General features: G+C 34.4%; 2 protein-coding genes across 2 annotated transcripts; both read right to left on the reverse strand.

The window, feature by feature from the left end:
- Positions 1-9,354: 9,354 nt before the first annotated feature.
- On the reverse strand, positions 9,355-10,855 carry LOC108598797 (gamma-glutamylcyclotransferase). Its single transcript, XM_017985541.2, has 4 exons — positions 10,661-10,855; positions 9,962-10,098; positions 9,771-9,907; positions 9,355-9,715 (listed from the first exon to the last, which is right to left on the reverse strand). Exons 2-4 carry the CDS (start codon positions 10,064-10,066, stop codon positions 9,397-9,399), a joined length of 561 nt encoding a protein of 186 aa, XP_017841030.2. The 5' UTR covers positions 10,067-10,098; positions 10,661-10,855; the 3' UTR covers positions 9,355-9,396.
- Positions 10,856-10,911: 56 nt separating this feature from the next.
- Positions 10,912-11,854, reverse strand: LOC108598796 (gamma-glutamylcyclotransferase). The gene is made up of 2 exons (XM_017985540.2): positions 11,406-11,854; positions 10,912-11,343 (listed from the first exon to the last, which is right to left on the reverse strand). The coding sequence occupies exons 1-2, from the start codon at positions 11,771-11,773 to the stop codon at positions 11,028-11,030; spliced, it is 684 nt and encodes a 227-aa protein (XP_017841029.1). The 5' UTR covers positions 11,774-11,854; the 3' UTR covers positions 10,912-11,027.
- Positions 11,855-20,135: the final 8,281 nt, after the last annotated feature.

The following is a 20,135-nucleotide window of genomic DNA, read 5'->3' on the forward strand; positions in this document are numbered from 1 at the left end:
AAATTTTTGCACCTTCTTGCGTTGCTATGAAAATAGCTTTTGGCGTTGGCCGTAATCCGATAGGCGCAATTAGCGTGGCAGAGCAGCAGAGATGAGTGCGTATTTGGTACTTTTAAAAATTGGTCATTAATGTGATAAGGCTCCAGACACTGCACAAAGATTGCGTGATGGATGAGCTGATTGCGGTCCTTAGTAATAAATAATAGTCATAAATCAGCCGCATATATATAAATTTGATAAAAGTAACAAATAAAATAAGTATAAGATAAATATAGATATAGATATAGATTTGATTCGAATTCATTTCTGAAAATACAATATTTATATATCTATATTTTCTTGTTTGTGAATATACACAATAGATATAGATATAGAATAGATATAGATATAGATATAGATATACATATAGATATAGATATAGATATTATATATTCAAGATAGATATAAATATAGATATAGATATATATATAGATATAGATATAGGTATAGATATAGATATAGATATAGATATAGATATATATTGTATAGATATGTATAGAAAATATAGATTTGTATTATCATTGCAACGCTTTGTTTAATTGAAAAATCGTAAAATGCCATTTTCTTATTTATTTTTATATGGCTGTCACTTATTTATATAGTAGTTTATATTAATTAATATATTTTATACAAAAGGAACTCGTAGTCTCATATATTTTACAGATATATCCTTTTATATTAGCTATGTTTTAATAATTTTTTCTCAGATAATTTTATGAGTTTAAATTATAAAAAAAAATTAAAACTCACTTATTTCTATTCTGAAGAATAAATGCTTATTAAAGCTTCTATTTTAGTTTTGTATTTTAAGTCAAAGATATATTAATATTGAACTTGTGTATAAATTTTAAAACAATAAGCTAATTTTAAAATAATTTTAAGCTATTCCAAAAGAATAGATCAATGCGTAAAAAATAAAAACCAGCAATGCTGTTGCTTGGAGCTTAAAATAAGTTAGTCTTAGCAGTTATTTATAATCTTTAATCTAAGCTAGCTGATGAGCTCTTCAGATCAATGGCATTGCTCGCTTGCATTTTGAGCTCTTGGTTAGTTAGTGCATGCGACACTTGAATATTTTAATTAAATTTACACCTACCACAATGAGGTCATACCCTCCTATACTTGTCCGATGGCTGCTCGAATCATTTGCGCATGCATGCAGCTATTTATATTTATGAGCTGCAACGGCAACAGTTCCATGCCACGAGCTTGGCAGGATGTGTGTGTGTGTGCTTGCATTATAATTCAATAATGTTGAAAGCGCTGGCGCTTGGCTTTTTTAATTGCTTTTCAATAAGCAGAGCGTAGAGCGAGCTGAGGCACTCACTCTTTGGCTTTGGTGCAGGCGTTGATAAGCCGCAGGATAATCGGGTTGGCAACATGTTAAAAATCGTGTAAAAATCATATGTATGTGCAGCTAAAATATTTACGAAGTGAATTAAAAAGTCGCGCTAATGCAATTCAGAACGGTCAGGGCGCTAATTTAAATTTTTGAGTAGCGCAAGCGATGCGACGCGACGCGCCTGGCGGTATGCAACAAATTGTTGCACGCCCAATAAGGCGGCTCAAACTAATGCACTCTGTTCCCAACCCAATTCACAAACATATCAATGTTTGTGTAATACACATATGCTTCGAGTGTTGGTGTGTGTGCTGTGTGTGACACAACCACAATGCACTGCAAGTTGCCGCTGCTGCACGGCTCCTTGATTTGCCAAATGCAGACAACAACGTCATACTGCCGCATCCTGCTCCACCGACAGCACAAAGTGCATCAATTGCGCCGCATTGCACTTTGGAGTGGCCGCCTGGCCGCGCGTTGATAGCAACCTTAATTAAAATTAACAATTTTTTGCACAAAACTTTGCCTCGAATCTGTGTCTCTCTCTTACATTGTCAGCGGCTCGCTCTCGTTTGATTTTAGGCCAGAGTTAACTCAATTTGTTGCTACAAAGTGTGGCTGGAATTTGCTAGTACCTGCAATTGATTTTCCACGATGGTTATTTAATTTGTAGCGTCAAGTGGGCGTTATTGATGAGGCTTAGAGTGCTCTGCTCAATCAGTCGGGGCAGGCAGTCCAAATAGCGAGAGTTGTTTTATAGAAAGTTTGCAATTGCTTCTTGAACTGCTTTTAAATTTATAAAATCAAATGCATCTTATGATTATTTTTTTATATATTTTAAATTAATGTTGTGTACGGCTTAAGTTCGATTTCACTTTTTTTTTTTGATTTATGTGTGTTCGATTTTATAAAAATCGTAAAGTAAAAATATTATTTTCTACGTTTATAATTATTATTGCATTAAAAATCATTAAAATTAATGTTAAATTAAATCAAAGACAAGTGTTGCTCAGAATTCTAATTCTCCTTTCAAGATTTATGAATATGTCGTGGTTTGCTCTAAATGAAATCTTCACTCGCTGTCTTTAAATTCAAGACTACAACTCTACGTCTAGCTGGGTATACAGTCATCTCCATTAACTTTCATTAAGCTTTTCTACAAATTAACAATTAAGTTATTTTTCAAACATTTTATTCAATAATTTTAAATTCAATGCATTAGTAATGTGAATTAAATGCTTTAAACACAATTGTGCTTAGATCAGAGAGAGATTTATTTCGCTTAGGCTGACGACATGCTCAGTTTCTAGCTGCAGTCATTTCGAACGATCGCTCTAAGCAACAATGGAGCGACGCTCTCGCTTAGTCTGCAGCAGCAACCAGAGCAGAGCGATCGAGCGCCCATGAACAAAAGAGGCGAGCAGCGATGTTCATGCTGAGCGACTTGCGCTCTCGGCTCTTTTTTATTGCACTGTCGTGCACTGAGATTTTCAATAATAACGAGAGAGTAGCTTCCAGTTGAGGACTCAGCAGCTTGGCAGCTAAGTGTCAATTAATAGTCTCAGTAGTGCATAGACTGTAGGCAAGTGAACAAGCAGTAAGCGATTAATAATAAGCAATTGATTTATAGTGAATTGTGATGCAAGTAGCTAAATATTATTTATATATTTCAGGTAGCAAATCCATAAATGCAGCACATGAGAAGGAAATAAACGTAAGTATTTGTTTTTATAATTTGCTAGCTAAAATGTTTTTAGCATGGACAGCAACCAACTGCAGCTGTCAGTCTTTTTATGGATTATATAAATACGGAAATATAAATAAGTATATGCAAAAACTCATCCATTAAAATATTTGCATTTATTTATTTATATTTTATTAAAATATTTAAAGCTCTTAATGCATATTGCATGTATTTATTTATAAAAAGCTAAGACTACAATAATATTTGAATGCTGAAAAAAAATTGCTTATTGACTGTGAAATATTAAATAAAAAACTTGTTATAAAGTTACACTTTTTTCGCTATACACGCTGCCAAATAACTATGTTTGTATATTAATAAGCAGCTCGTATATCCATTTAGTTTATTTGACTTTTTGAAAATGCATTTGCGTTGCGCCCTGGGGCATGTTGCACGTTGCTGTTTGCCGGCTGCCTGCGCATGAGTAAATATCAATATTTACACCTTTAATTAAAAACGCTAACAAGGTTATTTAGTAGGTTTGTTTCCAATGCGAAGCTGTGGGGGGTGTGGTGGGTTGGGCATACACTCAGCCAGGAAGTCAGCCGTAGTCGGTGCTTTACACGCAAAAAGCTTTTAAGCGAAAATGCCAAAATGAAAATGTTAAATATATTTTTGGCTTGGCGCAGCAACGAGCAGCTTTTGGCTAACAATTTAAATAGCTGTGAGCTGTTAAAGTTAGTTAATAAAAATAAGTAAAGTAAATGTAGCAAAAAATATATTTGTGGATTAGAGCTTAAGGCATTATATTTATAAACAAGGAAATTCGCTTTAGAGCAGGGATTAACATGCATTTAACAGTTATGAGTGCAAAAAAATAAATTTGCAATCAAAACAAAAAACTAATTTTATTGCAAAATAGAAATTGAAGGGCAACTCTTATAATAAGTAAGAGATATTTACTGATTTAAAAGAAAAATTATTCTTTATTCTTATTAAACATTTTTATTTTTTTTCATAAAATAAATTCCTTTTTTTATTTGCAATCAAAACTAATTTTATTGCAAAATAGAAATTGAAAGGAAACTCTTATTATAAGTAAGATTTATTTACTGATTTAAGAAAATAATTAAGCTTAATTCTTAATTATTTCATATTTTTCATATTAATTTTAATTTCAATGACAAAAGAAGCCTTTAAATTAATTATTTAAGAATTCTTTTGTCATTGAAATCTCAGCTACACTTTTAATAGTTTTTACACAATAATTTATATAAAAAAATACTACAAAGCCCTTCTTTAAAGAATATAAATACTAATCAAGCGCTTGAGATTGACTTATATACTACTAACTAACACATAGTGAAACAAGCTTAGGCAGCAAGGTCTATGACTTAACTTAATGCTATACTAAATGCCACTACTATTATTGTATTATTTAGAAGCAGAACAATAGCTAAATTTATCAATTTATCAATAAATCAAGTAGTGACACATATTTTGATATGCTTAGAGTAGTGGTACAAGTAAGTCCTTTAGCTGGGTAAACGAATGCCCAGCGGACGGAAAACGATTCAATATACGAATACTGCAGCCTTTCGTCGATTAAGTTTCAAACGCAAGAATTTAATGTTATGTACTTAAATTTTATTCTTTTGCTTAATTCGCAAACAATGTTAAATTATTTTGATCAAAATTTCATGAGTATTTAGCACACTGAATTTAATAAGCAATTATAATATAACTTAAATATTAACTGTACCTAAAGTTAGCCGATGATTGTATCTTCATGCTTGTTGTCTTTTTACCATATGTTCTATAGTCATTTCGTATAATTTTCAATTCCATATTGCTTTATTATTGTTCACACGTTATGTTTTGCTTTTAGCGCTTTCGTTGCAATTCCCTCATGTAGGTCATCTGTGGCTTCACATTCCGAAAAGTCGCAGCTGTGTTGTTGCCTGTTGTGTTGAAGTTCGCTAAAATTATTTTCATTTTAATTGCACGTGCCACACAACGCCCACTTTCCCTACTTATTGCATAACACCCACAGAGCGCTGTTGGTGACATTAAAATCTGCTAGCGGCGCCTTGCTGCATCGTTTAATTTAAAAAATGCCCCATATAAGCATTACCCAAACCCAGAGATTAAGTCTAAAAGTTAAATGTGTGCTATCCTTTGATGCAGTGAATCCTGTTGCATGATGCTGCAGCGTTGACAACGTCTGTGTGAGTGTATGTGTGTGTGTGTGCACTTTTAATGAAAACGGAAACCAAATAATCAGACAGCGACAATCTCTGGGCTGCAATCAGCGTTGGCAGCGGTCAAGCCCAGTTCAAATTAAACAAAGCCAAAGATTTTACATAATAAAAAGTGCAGCTTGTGAAGCGTATGAATTTAATGATTTAATCACACACACACACATGCACATTTAAGTCCTGCGGCCTTGTTGACACTGCATGCGTGTCGGCGGAGCTTTTTATTTATTATTTGGGTTTTTGTCAAAAACTGCAAGCGACGCGACGGCTCAAGGGAAATAACCAAGTGGAATTTTTCACTTTCATATTGCACGGGGGGTTGCTGCCCCCAGCGGCGTCAATGCAATATTATTGACTTTGGTCTATGCAACTGGCTCTGGACTGACAAATGCTGGCATGTGGTCAACATTTAAGTGTAATTAATGCCTCGGGCACTGGCGGAAGTTGCAGCGCCAATGACGCACTTCCGCTTCGACTAGAATATGCTCAAAACTCTGCACTCCACTGCGAGTATGCAAAGCAAACATTGCGCTTAATTTGATTAGCGCATCAATTGCACAAACTCTTCGAATTTCATTTTTTGAATGCTGCAGGGCTGCATTTGGTTTGCACATGGCTGCAATATGCACAATTCATTTATTTTAACTGCACAGCGCAGCAGCAAATAGAGCAAAACCCAATGAAATGCATAATAACATATTTATATGTAATATATATAAGCTTAGCATTCTTATAAGAAGAAAATGCATAATTTATTTAAATAATATAAATAAAGTTTTCAGAAGAAGTTTCAATTGCAAATTCAAAGCAAATAATGCAAACTTCAATGAAATGAATCAAACATATTAATAAGATATCAAAATATATAGGGTTAGCATTCTTATTAGAAGATCATGCACCTAAGCATAATTTACTTAAATACTATTATAAATTATTAAATTGAGAAGTTTTCAATGCAAATTACCCACTGGCTTTTAAATATTCATACAAACTAATGCACTATGAATTGCTTGCACACTTTTTGTAGCTTCATTCATGACTGCAAAATGCATTAACTAATTTTATTTTAAATAATTATGCTTAGTTTTAAATTCTTGTAAAATTTGCAAAGCATTTTTTTAAATAAATATATAAATAAATAAAGAAGTCTTCATTAAGCTTTGTCTTCATTTAAAATTAAATAGCGAAACTTTTAAAAATTAATTTAAGCCATAGTATAGTAAACTTTATTATGCATACAAATAATTAATTATAATAAATTTTATATAAATTTTATGAAGCTGCAGAAGACACAACTAAAATTTAAGCTTTTAAAAAATAATTTTAATATGCCAAATTCATTTCATTACTTATGATGTCTCATTATATCAAAAATCGTTATTATAAATAAATATTTACCTACTGCTTGCCACCCTTCTTAATTACTTACTGGCTACGCCCATGCATTTTACATTGCTTTTAACATTTAATTGATGTATGGCTTAAAATAAAGATTACAAAGCAACTGCCCTTAACACTCTAATAACTTTTTTGGGTACACTTATCCTTTTAGAGCTAAGCGCAAAGTGTTGCTTAGCTAATTAATAGTTGGGCGCTTGCAAGTTTTTCACTTTGAACTTGTCAGAAACTATGTTATGTATGCAAATTGCCATTAAGTTACATTTCTTAACCCGTGTCTTAACATCAATAATAGAGTTGGGTGCCTGCAGGGTTAAGCTTCAGTTCAAGACGTGTGGCTTTGTCGCCGCATGTGGCATAATTACAAGCGCTGAAATATGCTGAGGAAAAGTCAATTAAAGTCGACACTTTTGCCAGTTGTTGCAAAATTGAGTTAAATTAACTGTTAGTGCTGCGGTTTTGGCCAAATAACTTATGGCTTTGTGCAGTTGACAAGTCTAAATAATAGTTTGCGGTCGCCTTTGAATTGGTAAATAAATTGTTGAGGTTGAAACAAAGCAACTGAATATTAAATTGCCGAATTTACAGCCAAAGTTGGTGCGGCTTTTCTCACTTTAATAAAAAAGCTTGGGAAAACCGTATAAAAAAATAAAATAAAAAAACCCATAATGATGACACACTTACCACATAAACCACACACAGCACACACTTCGTACAGTGAAGCAAATCGCCACAAACTACAAGCCACCCCCTTTGCCCAACAAATGTTGACTGAAAGGGTTGACGAAAGCCTTTCGAATGCACAAAATGGCCACTAAAATGCACGCTAATGAGTTTCAATTACCACTGGCAATGACGACAAGGATGTCGTTATCCTTGCTGCTTCTGTCGTTGTCGCTTCTGTTGTCAATTTGTGTAAATTTTTTGGCGCTACTTTGATTGAAACTAAACGCCGCTTGCCTGGCAAACTGTGTGCGTGAGTTTGGCTGTTGGTCTGGGGCGACGGCTTTGGTTTGGATTTTAATTAAATTCCCTTGCCCGTAAAATGCTTTGCACGCAGCTGAGCCCCCCTTGCTGAGTCGCTGAGTATCAAAGCAAGTTGCACTCGTCACTTGTCGTTTTGATTTGGTTTTTTAACTCGTAAACTTTTATGATTACAATCGCTTGAGGTTGCCACTTTGTCTGTCCCAGGCACATGTTACCCTCCCCCTGCTCCCTTTGTGTCAACTAAATGGTTATGGCATTGCGCATTTTAAATAATTAATGCTTAAACAGCAGCAGCAGCAGTTGCACTTACCGCAAAATATAACGAATCACATACACACACACAAACAAACATATTTTGAGTTTACGCTGCTTCTCTTTGGAGGCGCCACAAATGTAATAAAAATGCCAAGCCAAAAACTTGTGCTGTCCAAAAAAAAAACATAAAGAACTTTCAGACACTTTTGCCAATTCGAGTGCATTTCAATTCCCAAACGATTATAAACTACTGCGACCAAGTGTTGCCGGACCGTTTGCAAATTTAATTTACAAGCAACACAAAAAATGTAGAAACAAGCAGAAAAGCTGGACGAGTGTTTGGTCTATGAGTTACCCTTTTACTTAACATTAATATTTAAACACTTTGCGGCAACTTTTAATCAGTCTTTAGTCCAAGACTAGTTTTTATTGTTCTATTATTTTTAAAATAACTGAAATGAAACTTATTCCTTAAGCAACGTTAGCCTTGAGCTGGATAATAAAGATGAGTAAATTAACAATTGTTTAGTCTCTTGATAAGTTTTTCTACGTTAGATCTGCCTCTTTATGGTCGCCAGCTCAGAACGTGGTATTTCTCTATATTGCAATCTTTCTGAGAACATTACCCATTTAATTACTTTCAATCTCTATTCTTAGTCAAGCCTTAAGTAGCAGAAGCTGTATATCATGGATCTTAAGGACCTTAGCTTGTAGCGTCCAGGTTTAGAGCACAAATCATTATTTATTATTTATTTTTATTATATATCTAACAATATGACAACATTTATTTCCGCTTTCCAGATTGTTTTTATCTAAAGGAGTTTAGCATTGCTTCATACTTGGCTATGTTTCGATCAACTAAGCAATCTCTTTTTACACATTTTCCAGGATATATTTGCCAAAACAAGCTAACAAGTGCCACAAAGGTGCGGGAGTCTGCAACACTTTGGCAAACTTTGTTACCTTGTTAAGCTCAAACTTGAACTTTTGCACTTGGACACCTACAGCTGAGCACTTTGACCAGCTGTTGGACTGAACTTAGGTCAGCTTTTAACTTGGCAGACCCGAGAGCAACCGAAATTAGCTGCATAGTGTGCACAGCAAATTATGTTTATTATTACTTTGGCACGCAAAAGCAAAGATAAAGCTAAAGTTAGGCAGCAAAAGCAAAATGCAATTAGTACAAAGAGTTTAAGAGAGTGCACAGCCAAGAGGCTAAGAAAGAGTTCTTTGGAGCATCATTGTCTGCTTGTCGGTAAATTGCAGTTTAATTGCACTTTAGCAGTGCCCAAAATGTTGAGGCAACTTTTGTGTCTAGTGCTCGAGACAGACAGGAAATTGGTAATCATCATAAATAAGTGATTAAAATTAATTAAATTCATTTTTGTCACAAACTTAAGACCATTTAATGCAAAGTTACATTGAGTTTGTTCTCATTGGTCAAGTTTGACTTGCTCCAGCTGCAATATCTGCTCCATATCCTCGACATAATTGTCATTGTGCTTGAGTCCTTTAAGCCATTTAAGATATTCTTGAGGTACGCCTGTCTCCTCAGCGCCTTTGACCAGCACTTTCAAATACGATTTGGATGGCTGACGATTGTGTGGAATGTTAAGCGCTCCAGCTGCATGTAAATCGCTCTCGGGCTGTGTGCTCAGATGATAGGCACGGCATTCTAGCTGCGAATTATCATGCAAAGTCTGCACGGCCACACTGATGGGTATATAGATGCCATCTGAAACGCCTTCCTGACTGCAAAACAATTTTGGTAAGCGCTTATTTAATTTAAATTGAACTGCATTATTACTTATCCAAGTCGCTAAGATTACACATATCAATTTCCCAAACAGCGCCGTAGACATGTGAGCCAGGCGTAGGCACAATTGTTGCAGGTGCTCCCAGCCATCTGCTAGAGCCTATGCCCTGAAAATCCAGACGATAGTTCTACAAATAAACAAAGTTTTTAATATTAATTTCTTATTGTTATATTCAACCTACCTCTAGTTTACCAGCTCCAATGCGCTTAGCTGTAGGATTTTGTATATGTATGCGACGTGCTAACATATTGCTGCCAAAGCCAAAATAGTAAAATTTATTAGCCATGTTTAAACTGTTGTTAGAATCCTCAGCTCAGTCTGAGTATATAACAACATGTAATATTACAATTTAATTATCAGAATTTTTTTAAAAATTATTTATTATTTTTTAGAATTTTTCTCCCATGCATAAAGCTGAATAAATACAAAAAACGTGCCAAGTTGCTACAATGCAAATATTTATACATGTTAGCTTTTGTCTATGACACAGGTTCGATGCAACTCGAACATGTTGGTTGGCGCTGGTTGCTGTCATTGCTAGCGTACTTGCTAATGGTTGCAAGCACCGCTGTTAGCATTTATTTATTTAGAACCAAGCAAACACTTTAGTAGGCTGCCAACTTTAATTCTAAGTGCTAGCCTTAGATTTGTGTTTGATTTAATAATAAACTTAATAATATGCAATATGTGCGAACTGTTTTAGCGTTTTAAATATTTAAAGAGTAATTAAATAACTGTACTAGAATAGCTAGTGTGTAGTCAAGAATAAATTGGAACAATACTTTTTGCTGATATGGCAACCTTGCTTATCAATCATAGTTATACTTTAGCAAATATTTTTATCAGCAAACTATGCATTTTCACTTAAAATAAAACTTACCAATAAATTGCTTTTATTATTATGCTGGTGCTTAACAAACGTTAATGTTGAATTGCTTAACGTTTTAATTTAATTTGCCTTAATTGTTAAATAACTTGATATTTTGTTTATGCACAGCTGAGCACAAGCACAGAATGATACTGAATGTCAACAAAGCAATGCTACGGTGTACACTAAACAACAGGGTTGTTATAACAATAAGTAAATTTAATTGTTGCAAAATTTGTATAATTAACGCTTGAATGAGTGCAGAATTTAATTGCGAATTTATGAATTTAATTTGCTGGTTTACAGAAATATTTTCATTTGTTGTGCAGTTTAATTAATCAGCTGCTCGGCTGGCAGCTGCTTGTGGTTTGAAACTTTGCTACAGCTGGAAGTTCTTGATCTGTGTCAGACGCTCCTCCCAGCCCTCTGCGGTTCTGTTGTTGTGTCTAATGCGCTTGAGAAAATCAACATAATCATTGGGTATGCCACTCTCTATGGCGCCCACAACCATGACCTTGAGATAGGTCTTTGAGGGCTGACGCGACTCGGGCACTGCGTCTGGCGCTAGTTCATGCAAATTGCTCTGCGGCTGGTCGACCATCAAATAGGCGCGTGCTGGCAACAAATTCTCTTGGCCAGCTAGTTTGACATTCACTGTGATTGGCTTGTAAAGTGATTGGTGTACACCCTCCTGGCTGTAGGTTAGGAAAATTTATTTAGTGCTACTCTCAATGCGCGCCTCTAATTTATCACTCACTTGTCAATGTCGGCCAAGTTTTCCACGCCGATTTCCCACAGTGTGCCCCAGACATGCGCGCCCTTCGTGGGCACAATTGTGGCCACAGCGCCCTTCCACCTAACACCACCCAAATCATTAAAGTCTAGGCGGTAATCCTCGACAAGAGCAGCGCCCACTCTCACCGCCGTTGGATTCTGCACGTGTATGCGCTGCCCCAGCATATTGCTGCCAAAGCCAAAGTAATGAAACTTGTTGCCATGCACCTCGGGTAGCTGTTGCTGCTGCACCTTGCTGCTGGCATTTTCTGCACAACCAACTCTGCCACACGCCACAGCTAGCACCAGCAACAGCAACCGCAAAGTGACAAGTGAGCTGTATCGATTCATTTGAATTCTTCACTGATTGTGCTTTGATTTGAATTTTTTTGTTTTGCCTGTCAAACGACGACAACTGTCTACGAGAGCGTTTAAAATTCAACTAAGCTTGAACGACAAATTCAAAGCACAAACAAGCAAACATTTTGCCTTATCAATTAACTTTTGCCAGGTCAATTGGGTATGGGGCTTTTTTTAATATTTGTTTCTTAAACTAGCTTAAGCAACATACATGATGCTGATTTTATCAAGCTCAGAATAATCATTGATATGTATGCTAATCAGTTTTGCTGGCTTGTTTATATAGCTGCTCTTGCTTGTTTATTAATTTCGTATTATGCATATTAGGGTGGTTCATTTTCATCTGAAGCTCGAACTGGCATATCAAAATCATAGTCAACAGCTAATACTAAGAACATTTTGAAATGAATCTTGATTGCACATAAATTCAAAATTAGTTACAGTTTGCAATTTGTTTGGTTCCGCGTAAATTGAAAACAGTTTCAGTTCGAAATCAGTTGCTGTTTCATTTCAGTTTGCTTAAAGCTGTTTGAATGCTTTTTATTCTTACTAAAGTTTTCAGTTCATTGCAGCTATTACATCAAAGATATCAAATTATATTTTATTAGTTTTAGTTTCGAATTGAAAATGCAGCTAAGCAGCAAGACAAGTTCAAATATATAAAGCAATTGTAAAGCGAATGGTTTTATAAATAAATTATTGCAATAATAATAATAATTAAGATTTTAATATTCTAATAAACAATTAGACGCACTTTACTGTAATTGAGCAATTAAACTTTTCCATTTCGCTTAACTGAACGTTTTCTTCTTATGCAAGGTTCAATTCAATTATTTATGCTGGTCAAGTAGAAATCAATATACTGCGGTTGCATAAATTAGTTTACGGATCAGCGAGAGAAATGAGTGAGCATAATAAATAAGCTAACAGTGCTTTATGCTGAGCATAAGAAATTGGTTACAGTAATCAATTGATTGATATTACGCATACGCCGCGTTAAATAAGTTTATTTAATTATTACTGCAATTAAAGCAATACTTGGTGAACTTGAAAACCTGCAGCTTATGTAAATTGAAATTTAATTATATGCTTTGTAAATATTTTATTTGCATAAATGATTACAGTTGGTAAATAATTAAATTAAATGTGCGTATATTTAAAAAGCAATGAGCTGTGACAGCGTTAACAATTACAAATGTAGCTTGAGGCTTACAATTATTGTTAATAAAGCAACTTGTCAGCTAATTGACACACAGACGCTGTTGCAATGGCTACTATAACTTTGATATTTGCGGTTATGTTGCAAGCAGCGTCAGTTGACAACTATTTTGACAAGCGCTCGATTCAGTTGGTGTTGCCACAATTTGGCCAAGCGACGTGTCTGCGACAAGACGCGCCAATACAAACAAAGCATAAATTGTAACGAGCTTGTAAGAAGGCTAGCCAACGAGCAGAGCCATTATATAGCTATGAGCACAGCAATAAGTGACTTCATGATGTCTCAAACTATATTTGTGAATGTGTGTGTGGTGTAGGTTGTGTGTGATGTGTGTGGGCTGTCTTGCAGTTTATCATTCGATAGCAGTGTGACATGCAGGCGACTGTTAATGATATGGACGGCTCAATAAACATTCATCAGTGTGCTGTGGCGTATACGTAATTATTTTGTGTTGTGCTATTTGTGCAGCTCTCATTATTAATTGAAATTGATTTGCATGCCAGCTAAAATTTTACTTAGTATTTAGTCATGTATACTATTTGCACAAGTTCAAAGCTTCTAATTTCAATGCTATTTATTTAGCATTTGAATTTAATTAAACAAACAAAAGACAGAGCAAATACAGCTGCTGTCGGCTCGAGTGCATTGCTTAATCAAATTTTAATAAAGCGTGTCGAAGCGAAACTAAGTCTTAAAACTTATATACAGCACTCAAGAATTTATTTATTTTTCAAGAATTTATATAACTTTGCCGCACAATATTTTTGCACGCAAATATTTGCCAGACATACATGCGTCAACCTGACGAACTTTGCGCTTAAGTTAAAAAGTTGGCATTTGAATTTGCCAAAGCAGCGCAACGTGGGAGTCGCAGCCACGCCCACACGCTCAGCATATGACTGTGGCATAAATCAAACAACTCAAGGTTGCCTGCCAAAAGCTGCCAAAGTGTGAGTAAAATGTTGCTTAAATTGATTACGATGCGCACTCAAAGATTAATATTTATGCACTACCCTGCAAAGAGTTCAATGCTACATTGATGCCATTTAAATAATATAATAAAATTATGCGCTAACAGTCAGTCAGTCATTTGGCTAGGCTGTGCTTTCTCCAACTTTTTGGTAAGCGTATGCGGCTAATGTTGCTGGCTTAAAATTAAAATTTGCTGGAAATGCGGAAATTTAATCCGTTTACTTGGCAAATATTTTGTCTGTCTGCTCTGAATTTTGAGGCTCAATCATTTTAATGGCAATATCGTGTTAGCCAAATGTAACTCTCAGGCAACATGCTTAGCAAACAAAGAAAAAGTTGAGCGCATTGCTTTTTTCTGGGCTTAAAAATGAATTAAAAACTTTTGTGCATTTTATGCAAATATTAGCATTTCACATTAATTGATTGCTTTATATGCATTTCATTATTAATGTGTAATGTAGCAAAAAACAAAAGCGTAAATTAAATGCAATTATAATCTATGTTTATGCTTGTTATTTCAATTAAATTGCTGCTGCGTTTAAAGACTTTTGCTTAAAGAGCTGCAGCTCCTTTACTGTTAAAATATACAAAAACTTTCTGCTTGTGTGGCAATCAGAACTTCGCGACAGCAGCTGATACATGCAGCTGTAAACGAGGATATTTCGTATCGAATCACGGATGCGGATGCGCGCGAAAAGCATAAAATCCATTTATCATACGCTGAGTTTGCATGACAGGCAGAGCTCCAAGCAGCTCTGCAAAAAAAACTTTGCTAATGCTTATTTACATATCAATCCCATAAACTACTCTCACTAGTAATAACAAATATTGTCAAGTGTTGTTCACACTGATTGTGATGCATAACGAAAGCGCTGACATTGTCACTCTATTAAAAAAAATGTGCAAAATTATTTAAAAATAACTACATGCTTTTAAAATAAGTAATAATAATAATAATAAGTAAGTAGTAACTGCAGCATAAATTATTTCTGTGGACATCTTAAGCTTAAACACTTGAGCTGCTTGAAACCAAAGATAGCAAAATTCACTCAAGCTACTCAAAATATTCTAAAGCTTATAGAATACACAGAATAATCTTTTACCATAATATTTGGTTAGCTTCAGTGCGTATCATGTAACAATATTGATAAGCGAGTTGAGCTTATTTTATATTGTTTGGCAAACAAATTGTTAAATGTGTATCAATAAATTCTTGCAATAAGTTAGAAATAAAATAATAGCGCAGCTGTTGTGGCTTAGCAATAGAATTCAAAGTCAAATTAATTCGCTCATTGTCATTATAATATACTATATATAGTTATCTAGCTTAATGCTTCAAGAAATTTAAGCATGGGCGTAAGCCTAAGGAGAGGCAGAAGTGAATTAATACAACTCACTCTAGAGAGCTGTTCCCATTTTAGCTATTTTATGGCTAGATAATAGCTAGATATAGTAGTTTTGCAGCTGGAAAAACTATTAGATTGCATTCTACAAAATGTATTAGCTATTTGCTAGAAATTAGATTATTTTAAAAGTGATTTGATTACTACCCTAGCAATAGATTTTAAGTTCAATTAAATAAGCATAACAATCATTTAATAATCATTGTTTTATTTACTGATATGCATGCTCATTTTAAGTATTTAACATGGTAACGAATTTTTTAAGTTATTGCTTAGCATTTTTAATTTCGTGTTTAGCTATTGCTAGCATTTTTTTTATAACTAAATCTAGCTATTTTAGCTCAGTTAATTCTGGCAACACTGCCTACTAATGTGTCTTCAATTGAGAAAATACTTAGCTAACCTTTCTTACGTCATTGAATGCCTGTGTGCAATTTAAATTGAACTTAATTTAATTTAGTTATATCGTATACTCAACTTTGCTTTGCATTTAGTATTTTATTAAGTTTGCTGCTGTCTAAATTTAGAAATTAGTTAACCAACTTAAGTTATTGCTTATTATATTAGACACAAACTCAAATTCTTTTACTTTTACTTGCAAGTTCATTTTATAAACGTAACTTTATTGGTATTTAGTTTATAAGTTTATTGCATGTAATTTATTTAGCTTCAACACTTGTGCTAGCTACGAAAAATAAAATGTAATGAAATGCTGCAAGTTTACTTTTAGTACCAAGGAGCATTAAACAGAATGTGACATATGCGACATATGAGAAATACTTGTGCCGCCCCTTAACAAACAGCTTGGCTACGCCCATGAATCTCATGCTGCATTCCTTACGTGCAAGAAATCTTTGCTTACATGTGTGCGTATTGCTGTTTTACAGCTGTACGCTCGGCTGAATGTTTTGTGAACGATTGTGATCATTTATGTGCTCAGGAGTGCGTAAAACTTGCGCCCAGATACGCAACGACAACGACTACAATACCCAATAAGCCATTGAAGTGGGAGAGCAGCGCAGCAGTCAGTCATAGGCATTTATAAATATTCATGGATTATGCCTGCCTGGCTGCCTGGCTGCCTGGCTGACTGACTGACTGCTGATTTGCTTGTCGTCTAGCTGCTGATTGTTAAGGTGACGTTTAGTTCAAGGTAAATTCACGTTAACTGTTATTAGTTACTGCTGTCATATTAGCATATAACGTTACCTCAAAGAACCTTCCAAGTTGCTGGCTTCTCATAATGGTTATGGCATGTTCATATGCATAAACTCTTGTAGTTTGTGTTTGGCTGCGTTGGCTTTTGGTGGTTTTTGGCAGCAGCAGCAGCAGCAGCCAGGCAAACATTGTTAGCTGCTACTGCAATATTAATAAGACATAAAACTTGCTGCGAAAAATGCTGCACATTATAATTAATTAACAAGTAGCTGTAGCTAAAGTTCGCGCAAGTGCTACAATTATTTCAATTTTATGTGCGCTCAACCAAGTAAAAACTGAATGTGTGCATAAGAAGAAAATATGCAGCACTCTTTTGGGGTGGGATGAGCAAGTGGCAAGAAGAAGAGCTTGAAATTGGTTTAGCTTGCAACAACTTGCAGTTGAGAGCAATTATGCAATAAGTTATAATATTTTAAAATTTATATGCTGCATTTTTATTATACATACATTAATTTAGTTAGAAAGCTTTTCGACCATTAAGAATTTAAATAATAAATAAAGAGCTTGGTAAATATATATTTTAAAATAAGCATGTTGCATTTTTGTTGTACAAAAATTAAATTTGAATTAATGTACGAAAGCTTTTCGACCATTGAGAATTCTAAATAATAAATAGAGATTGCTTAAATTTTTTTTTTTTAATTTTTTTTAAATAATAAATAAAGAGATATAATAAATAAAGAGCTAGGAGAATATATTTTTTGAAATATTTAGCATTCTACAAAAATTAGATTTAGATTAACGTCTCAGCAAGCTTTTCGACCATTAAGAATTTAAATAATAAATAAAGAGCTAGGTAAATAATCAAGCTAAATAAGCATGTTGCATTTTTATTATACAAACATTAGATATAGATTAATGGTACTTGAAAGCTGTTGAACTATAAAGAATTTAAATAATAAATACAGAGCTAGCAGAATATATATTTTTAAATTGAATTAAGAATTTAAATAATATGATAACACATATTTTTAAATCAGCATTGCATTTTTATTATATTTGAATTAATGTAGTTTAAAAGGCTTTTCGGCAATTACAAATTTTTGATTTAAGTTCTTTGGTATAATTGTAGTCAGGCCTGGTTAATGGCTTTTAAATGAACAAGAAGTAGTGAAAAAAAGTTGCCAAAAAAAGCAAGAAGCAGAATAAAATTAAGAGTGGCAGCAAAAAGTTAAAGAAGTTTAAGCGTTGCAGCGAATTCCCCATTGAGAGTCGCGCGAAAAATTTAAATCTTCTTTTACATTTTATCTCATTATTCTATAGCCTAAAAATTCACGTAGATTATAAATATTTGAAACTTTGCTTGCCTTTTGTTTTGACTCTGCTTAGCATTAAAATTTAACTATTAATGTTTAAATGAACTCTGTTTTTTTTGTTTGTGCTTGGGCATTAGTCCTGCGCTTTTTGCTCTTTGGCTTTGGCTTTGCTTTCATTTCATGCCTGCCTTGGCTCTTGTCTAGACCAATTAATAATATTTCGTGTCAAGTGGAAAATTAGACAAAAGCGTGCAAAAATCCCGCAACAATAAACAAATGCCCAAGCGTTTGGCTTAATTTATTAAAAGAAAGCACACAACTCAACACAAAAAGCAGTAGAATAATTTCCAAAAGATGAGTTCTAGCTACTAAATGATGCTCCAGCTTTGGGCTTTGTGCTTTGTGTCCCGAAAACAAAGATTAATACGCTGATTAGGGCGCATTTTAATTAGCCCCAAGCCCAACTAAATTGAGCTGTGTGCAAAGAGTGCAAATGAAGCTTTGAAAGCAAGCACTTCATTCAATTGATTCCGCTGGGCTCTGCTGCAATTAGTCAGCGCCGAATCGCGTGCCTTGCCGCACTGAAGCCAAAGCTAACGCTGAAGCCGTAGCCGAAGCCGATGCCTCAATGCCAAATAAAATGGTTATATATGCGTTAGGACGCAACTCAATTAGCTGCCACAGTTGCGTGGGCGTATAGGCGTGGCCGTAGCATAAAATTGTCACTGCCCAGCGCGGCAGGCAATATGCAAAGTATTATGTGTTTTTTTCTTTTTTCGGCTTTAATTAATTTATCACGTGCCGTACTAAAAACCATTGGCACAGGCGATCAGCACGCGCAGCTGCTGTAATTAATTGAATTTGAAACGACATCGTGAACTTTTCGTCTCCTTGAGCGACTTGTCAAATTGCAAGCGAAATTCAATTGCGAACAGGTACTTAAAGTCTTTCAGATTAAATAAATTCATTAGCCGCCTAGACACACAAAAATATTTATGACAGTCAAATGCAATTTGTGCATAAGCATGAGAGTCGTATCATTAAATGTAGAATATTTAAAGACTTAAGCAAAGTACTAAAGAAACATCGATGATGCAACCAGTGGTGCCATTTCCGCTTTTTTCCCGTCAGATCGGGCTTTTTTGAAAGTGAGAATGCAGGAAAAATTTTAAAACAGCGGGCAGCAGGAATTTTTTTTTTGAAAATGAAAGCAGCTTTTTCAATCTGCCCTTGATTGACTAAAAAAAGGTCGCTGACTTCACTTTCTCTCCAATTTTCCAACTTACTTCATTCAAGCCTTCCAGCCAGAAACCGCTTTTTTTCCTCATCAAAAAATGGCAGCACTGGATGCAACAATCTTTATTAAAATCTATTGTTGATATTTTATTTGTCGTCTAATTTGCCACTCCGAGAAAAAGAAGCGCAGAAGTCCAGGATTGTTTTATTGATAGTTGCAATAGCTTGCTAAACAATTAAATTAATTGTATTAAAGTAGAATGTACGCTTAAAAAGTTAGTATTGCTATTAGTGTGGAAATGACTTTGTATAGCAAACATTTTTGTAATCGTTTAATTATAAACTTATTCATGCTTTTTGACATTTTGAATGTAAACAATCCACTCAGTTTGGCAATAGTTGAATTGACTTTGTGTCTGTGTTAATATTTAATCAGCAGATACAATAAATGTTTATATCAGAATAAAAACTTCATTATTTATGACTTCGGATTTAATATAAGTTTTAATTGTAAATATTTTCTATATTAAATTTTTATTTTGCTTTCAGACTCTTCAACCAGCGTCTGTATCCACTGAAAAATGCAAGCAGAACTTCAAATTCCACGCCCGCAACTTCTCGAGAACAAGCGCTACAAGATCAAAGTGCAGCACTAACTACTCGTCTATTATATTAAAAACACGCAACATATAATTACATACTTATTAGTTTACTTGTTCGCTGTCGAAAATAAAGTGTCATCATAAAGTTTGTGTTGTGTATTTTGTATCAAAATATCGCAGGCAATTAAAAAGTTGCTGCAATAAAATGAAACGCTTACTTTTAGTATAAAACTTTTTTTAATTGCTACGCCAGCGGCTAATTTATGCATTAGCCCTAACTGAAAAGGATGTGACGAAAAAAGAATGTCAGAAACAAAACCAACATTTAGGCTTTAATTGCATTTTACATTAGAAATTTTAATGCTACCTGGACATAAAAATTTGACTGCGGCTACGAGAGCAACAACAACTTTTTTTTTTTTTGCAAGCCTCTACAATTTTAATGAG

This window comes from Drosophila busckii, chromosome 3L (genome assembly GCF_011750605.1).
Source record: "Drosophila busckii strain San Diego stock center, stock number 13000-0081.31 chromosome 3L, ASM1175060v1, whole genome shotgun sequence".
Lineage (NCBI taxonomy): Eukaryota > Metazoa > Arthropoda > Insecta > Diptera > Drosophilidae > Drosophila > Drosophila busckii.

Coding starts and splice junctions, on each gene's coding strand:
- LOC108598797 (XM_017985541.2), bottom strand. CDS start 10,066: ATGGCTAATAAATTTTACTATTTTGGCTTTGGCAGCAATATGTTAGCA. Junction 9,908..9,961: donor TTGGAGCTGGTAAACTAGAG/GTAGGTTGAATA, acceptor GTTTATTTGTAG/AACTATCGTCTGGATTTTCA. Junction 9,716..9,770: donor AATCTTAGCGACTTGGATAA/GTAATAATGCAG, acceptor ATTGTTTTGCAG/TCAGGAAGGCGTTTCAGATG.
- LOC108598796 (XM_017985540.2), bottom strand. CDS start 11,773: ATGAATCGATACAGCTCACTTGTCACTTTGCGGTTGCTGTTGCTGGTG. Junction 11,344..11,405: donor AACTTGGCCGACATTGACAA/GTGAGTGATAAA, acceptor CCTAACCTACAG/CCAGGAGGGTGTACACCAAT.